The sequence below is a fragment of the Sinocyclocheilus anshuiensis genome, unplaced genomic scaffold (genome assembly GCF_001515605.1).
Source record: "Sinocyclocheilus anshuiensis isolate Anshui unplaced genomic scaffold, SAMN03320099.WGS_v1.1 scaffold493, whole genome shotgun sequence".
Classification (NCBI taxonomy): Eukaryota; Metazoa; Chordata; class Actinopteri; order Cypriniformes; family Cyprinidae; genus Sinocyclocheilus; species Sinocyclocheilus anshuiensis.
In genome coordinates, this window is record NW_015537963.1 from 364,058 (window position 1) to 370,624 (window position 6,567).

At 33.2% G+C, this 6,567-nt stretch overlaps 1 protein-coding gene and 1 pseudogene across 1 annotated transcript in view; one reads left to right on the forward strand and one right to left on the reverse strand.

Annotated features, from left to right (window-relative positions):
• Positions 1–3,096, forward strand: part of LOC107667792 (protein BCCIP homolog) — a 6,178-nt gene extending 3,082 nt beyond the window's left edge. Inside the window, exons 5-7 of the mRNA XM_016459513.1 lie at positions 27–214; positions 1,696–1,861; positions 2,891–3,096. Of these exons, the coding sequence (XP_016314999.1) occupies positions 27–214; positions 1,696–1,861; positions 2,891–3,061 (525 nt within the window). The 3' untranslated portion in view covers positions 3,062–3,096. The remainder of the gene's footprint in view (positions 1–26; positions 215–1,695; positions 1,862–2,890) is intronic.
• A 93-nt stretch (positions 3,097–3,189) lies between these two features.
• Positions 3,190–6,567, reverse strand: part of LOC107667896 (putative pre-mRNA-splicing factor ATP-dependent RNA helicase DHX32) — a 12,816-nt pseudogene continuing 9,438 nt past the window's right edge.

The following is a 6,567-nucleotide window of genomic DNA, read 5'->3' on the forward strand; positions in this document are numbered from 1 at the left end:
TTTGTGTGTGTGTGTGTGTTGATCAGGGTGTGGAGTGTCTGGAGAAGCTGAAGGATATGCTTCTAGAGCAGTGTGCCAAAAGCAGCTCCCCGGATGTTCAGGAGCGGTTCGAGCAGCTGCTGCTGGGTAACGGACACTCTGTCGGGCTGCTGCTGAGTGAGAGATTCGTCAACGTCCCGCCACAGATCGCCCTCCCCATGCACAAACAACTTCAGTAAGTGTTCAGTGTTCTGACCAGCAGAGGGAGTCAGAGGGTGTGCTTCTGAAAATAATACATGTAGGCATGTGCAAATATAGGGTTCCAAATTTCTTAAGACAAGATGCATGCACTACATGCAAAAACTTTTCTTTTTTTTTTATGCACTTGTCAGTTGTGAGATTTTGGGTTATTTGGCTTTTCATAATGTGTTGTTCCGTATGGAGGGCCAAATCACTCAAAATTAAATCATGTTTAAATATATAATTAAATCATTAAATACATAAAGAAATGCACAAATAAATGAATACAGTTAATTAAAACAAATTTTAGTTTCTTGAACTGAAATAAAAAATATTGTATTTTTTTTTTAATTCAAACGCTTTTTTTTTTATTAATTTATTTCAGCTAGTTGCCTAGGAAATATTTATCTTTTTCATTTCGTTTACTTTGATGTACTAAACAACTAACACTTAAATAGAAATAAATGAAGAGTATATAAACATAAAAAACTACTAAAAATAAACAACAAATTTGTAAGCGTTAAAATTAAAAGAAAATATAAGAATAAAATTAATTAAAAAATATATAAAAAAATTATAATATCTCAATAATACTAAAAGAATGGTGATTTTATTTATTTGTTTGTTTGTTCATTTGCTGTTGATATCCTCTGTCGATATTTTCTGACTTGTGGAGAGATAAAAAAGAAAAATCTAAAATCCCTTCTGTAAAAACCTTTTAAGTCTAATATGTCAACAAAATAAAAAAAGAAATTAAACCTGGCTTTATTTATCCAAAATGATCTTTTTTTTTATGCTGGAAATGTATGTAAATTAGTCCATTAGTTAGATAAAGCCTCATTTGCCTATTTAAACATAACATAAAAAAAAAAACTTGTAATGCAAAAAACATGTTTGAAATTCTTATTCGGTTTGATAATCGGTCAAATGGAAAAGTATGGTGATATATTGGTTAAATTTTTTTACTCTATCCACCTGGAGTGTCTTGCCTTAAAAAGGGTCATTGAAAAGAAAAAAAATTATAAAGTGTGCATGATCAGTTGAAGAAATTATATTAAACATAATATCACAATATTAACCAGCACTTTCTTAAAATGACCATCATCAGCCAGTTTTTCCACTGTGACTGATTGAAGAGAATCACTGTCCTCCTGCTGGAAGATGCAGGAAAGTCTGTCAGCGTTACTCTACTGCTGCTCTCGTGATAATCGTGTTGTGTCAGGCTGAAGCTGTCGTAGTGTTACTGACGATCAGCGCTAATTCCCTCACCTGGATTTATAAGGATCTTATGTAACCGTGTCTCTAATGTGGGTCAGTGCACAACACATGTAGATGAGCCACTTTACATCCCACAAAGTGTTGCACCATAAAAAACCAACCAAACATTTCTCATGTTTCTAAAACACTCACAGAGCTAGTTTGAGAAACACAGTTTAGTGCAGGAGTTGAAGGTATTCATGCTGTCTGGTTTCACAGGAAGGAAATGGCCGAAGCACAAAGGACCAATAAACCCAGCGGTAAATGCCAGTTCTGCCTGATGATCAGTAAAACCTGCAAACCAGTCAAGAAGAGCAGATCTGGTCCAGCTCAACCCAAAGAGGAGCTGCTGTTTGTGAACGACGAGGAGGAGTTCTTCTATGAGGTTCATTTAACTTTCACTTCTCATTAGGGCTGGGCCAGAATATTAGATTATTCAAATACTCGTTCGGTGGGTTGGCATTCGATTTTCAATTTTGATATTCAACTATTATTTTTTTCTTTTCTTTTTCTCGAACACCTGGCATCCCCAGCAAAACGGTTCTCATTCACGCTTGAATATGAATCGCCCATGAGTGAACGTCATGATTCAGTTCATCTGGAAGAGAAGACAAAACCGACCCCCACCGTCGTTTACATTGTTTATAGTAATAAAAATCATTTAGTTCAGTAAAAGAACAGACACTACAATTAAAAACTTAATGCGGCTGCTCAATGCAGCGTGCCGAACGACAGTCGCACCACAGATCAAAGCGAGGAAAAGAGGGAAAATTCAAACGAACTAAAAACGAACAATTGCTTTACGCCGAATTGCCGCTATTTAAAAGTGAAAGTAAAATGCGCACGCCGCTTTTGCAAGATATTTAAAAGCGAAGGAAAGCGAGGAAACGCCCCGCCCCCACGGTGATGTCACACGTCGATTAACCGGTGGGAAACTTTCCTCACCGTCACAATCCTATTCTTGACATAATAAAAATGCAAACAGACACACAGAGATTCCTGCCTTTAATAGAGAGAAGAATATGTTCAGTCCCCTCCCTCCGAATATTCGGTGTTGATTACTACCAAAGCTTCGAAGCTCAAAAAATGGTATTCAGACCAGCCTGATGTTTGTGTTTCAAGTAAATTATTTTATGCTTTTAATTTTTGTTAACTATAATAACCCTGCTTTGACTAATGAATTTCAATGACTTTTCCAGTTATTCAATTTAAAAAAAATAATAATTTATAGAGATTGCAATCAAAGTTTCTACCTAATTAAATGTTTCGGAGCTAAACATAACTAGAGAAATCCATGACGTTATTAATTGTTAATAATGAATTATTTCTTAATTATTAATAACATTGAAACCTGAATATAATCTGCAGAAAAGGGTTGTTTTGGCTCGACCTTAAACATTTTCTTGTTTCACAGCAAGCCACGCTGAAGTTCAGCTACTGCGTTCAGGACGAGGCTGATTCCTGTGCGACGGGAAAGTGGTCTTACGACGACGTACCGATGAAACCGTTCCGCACGGTGATGGTGATCCCGACGGACAAGATGGGCGCCGTCATGGATAAAATGACTGAATATCTGACCGTCTGAACCGTCCAACACTGAACTCTTCTTGTTCTAGAAAAGAGACGTTTAATGTCCCAGGCCTTGAGCTTAAGGCGTAATGTACAAACCAGTGAAATCATTTATTTCTGTAAATAATCAGTTGAAATTACCCACAAAATAAACAAGCCAAACAGGACTCAAGTGTCTTTTGAAGAGTAACAATACAAAATAATTGAACACTATTTACACAAGTATGATTCGATGAGGTCACTGTATGACGCAGCGGTCATGTGATTCGGCTTCTGCCGTCTCTGTCTTTGTTTCTGGCGCGGCCGCTTGAGGTTTTGTTCTTGCATTCCCCGTCCCGTCGCTGTCCAGAATGTGCTGCAGGATCTCTTTACTTTCACTAGGTGGCAGATTACAGAAAAAATACTGCGGTGCCATTTGAAGAAACCTGAAAGAGAAGGGAACAGGGCTTAGACTACACAATAAATTGATCAAAAGTGCCAGTAAAGACATTTATAATGTTACAAAACATTTCTATTTCAAATAAATGTGGTTCTTTTGAACTTTCTATTCGTTGTGAAAAATAAAACCTATGACTGTTTCCACAAAAATAAGAAGCAGCACAATGGTTTTCAGCATTAATAACGATTCTTGAGCAGCAAATCCGCAATTCTGAAGGAGCATGTGACACTGAGGTTGAAAATACAGCTTTCCATCACATGAATAAATAAAATGTTACAATATATTCAGACAGAAAATAGTTATTTTAAATTGTAATAATATTCCACATTTTTAGCGTTTTTATTTTATTTTTAATCAAATAAATGCAGCCTTTGCAAGCATAAGAGACTTCACAAAAAAAAAAAAAAAAACTTACTTACCCCAGACTTTTGAATGGAAGCATATATTACTGCAATTTTTAAATTTTCAAGAGCAAACTGATTTTAATCCATTTAAAATTATGAATAATGAAAATAAATGTAGTTATTTCAAAAAATAAAATACAATGAACAAATTGAATAAAAAAATGATTGTCAATTGTCAATGCTGATTGTAAAGCTTGTATTCCATTCTGGACACCAGAATTGTAACATTTCTAATAATGTTCAGGATGTTTATTTCTGCTAAATGAATGTAAGAAGAGCAAAGGTGAGCAGCAGCTGATCTGCTTTAATCCTCATGTGGATCTGAAAAGCTCTCTATTGTGAGACCAGATTACTGATGATGACACGTCAGAAAACATGATCATGGTCAGAGCAGGAGGACACACACTTACGCCTGCGGTGAGATCTGTGTGACGGTGCGGATGCAGTTGTTGTCGGAGAGGTTGTACTCGTGGAACAGAACCCACTCCGGCAGACCCAGTTTATGAGCTTTTGCTCCGTAACCCGACAGACGGTGAACCTGAGCCACGTGTTTGTTCAGCAGCATGAAGTAATTCCCCGAACCGTCCACATCTCTGGGGATCTGAGGGACATATCAAATTCAACTCAAATTCAAGCCCAAAATATATTCAAATGAGACCTGAGGAAAAAAAAATAATTAAAAAGCTGTTTGGACTAAGTTTTTGTACTAACGGCCTCTAAGGTTTTTTTTTGTTTTGTTTTTTTTAGAAAACAATTTGTTTAAAAAAAATGTAAATAAAAAAATATTATGAAAATGACAAACAATAATTATAAATAAAAACATTTTTAAATAATATAAATTTAAATAAATTAAACTTTACTAACAGAAATGGACACCGACAGTGAACAATGAATCAATAAATAAAAATGAATGAATGAATAATAAATGAATGAGCAAATACTCTTTTAAATAAATATATAAATATAAATACAGCTAAAAGCTTTCTGAAGGTTATGAAACTTATACAAACATTATAAGTGGACCTCAGGGAAATAAACAAAAAAAATATTTAAAATACTAGCAAATACGTAAATATAACTCAAAAATAGTTATGAAACTTTACTAACACTAAGTGGACCTTAGGCAAATTAGTGAATAAAATAAAATAATAATAAAATGAAATAAATGTCAGCACCTGTGGAAAAAAATGGTTATGAAATTTCGCTAATATTAAGTGAACCTCGGGGTAATGAGTGAATAAAATAAATAAAAATGAAAAAAAAAAAAAATATAGCTCAAAACTTGTGGAAAAATGTTTACGAAACCTTACTACCATTATAAGTGGACCTCACAGAAATTAATGAATAAAAAAAAAAGAAAATGATATATATTAAAAATATAAATATAGCTCAAAATGTAATACAATTTAAACATTTTAAATAATGAGTAAATAAAACATTAAATAAAAAAAAATCAAATGAGACCTGAGGAAAAAAAAATAATTAAAAAGCTTTTTGGACTAAGTTTTTGTACTAACGGCCTCTAAGGTTTTTTTTTGTTTTGTTTTTTTTAGAAAACAATTTGTTTAAAAAAAATGTAAATAAAAAAATATTATGAAAATGACAAACAATAATTATAAATAAAAACATTTTTAAATAATATAAATTTAAATAAATTAAACTTTACTAACAGAAATGGACACCGACAGTGAACAATGAATCAATAAATAAAAATGAATTAATGAATAATAAATGAATGAGCAAATACTCGTTTAAATAAATATATAAATATAAATACAGCTAAAAACTTTCTGAAGGTTATGAAACTTATACAAACATTATAAGTGGACCTCAGGGAAATAAACAAAAAAAATATTTAAAATACTAGCAAATACGTAAATATAACTCAAAAATAGTTATGAAACTTTACTAACACTAAGTGGACCTTAGGCAAATTAGTGAATAAAATAAAATAATAATAAAATGAAATAAATGTCAGCACCTGTGGAAAAAAAATGGTTATGAAATTTCGCTAATATTAAGTGAACCTCGGGGTAATGAGTGAATAAAATAAATAAAAATGAAAAAAAAAAAAAATATAGCTCAAAACTTGTGGAAAAATGTTTACGAAACCTTACTACCATTATAAGTGGACCTCACAGAAATTAATGAATAAAAAAAAAAGAAAATGATATATATTAAAAATATAAATATAGCTCAAAATGTAATACAATTTAAACATTTTAAATAATGAGTAAATAAAACATTAAATAAAAAAAAATTAAAATGAGTAAATAAAACAAAAAAAATACACTACAATTATATATCAGTTAAAATACATATATAATACATTATGACATTAAACAAAAAACTTGATGTATATGTCCATAAAAACATATGTTTTCAGACCTGCATGAAGTAGCCCGCGAGCAGCGCTCTCTTGAGGTTGAGTGCGTTGGTTTTGGTGCCGAAGGCTGCTTCTGAAATGGGAAGCTCGATGCGTTTGAGGATGTCTGTGAGTTGAGCTCTGATGGCGTCTGCCGTCTGCAGGGCAGCGCAGTACAGGAAGTACTCCTCACACCACTGCTCCTGACTGAAATCTGACACACACACACACACACACACACACACACACACACACACAGAGAGACGCTTAACACACTCTCGCTCTTCACCTGAGCATTCATGAGAGGAAGAGCG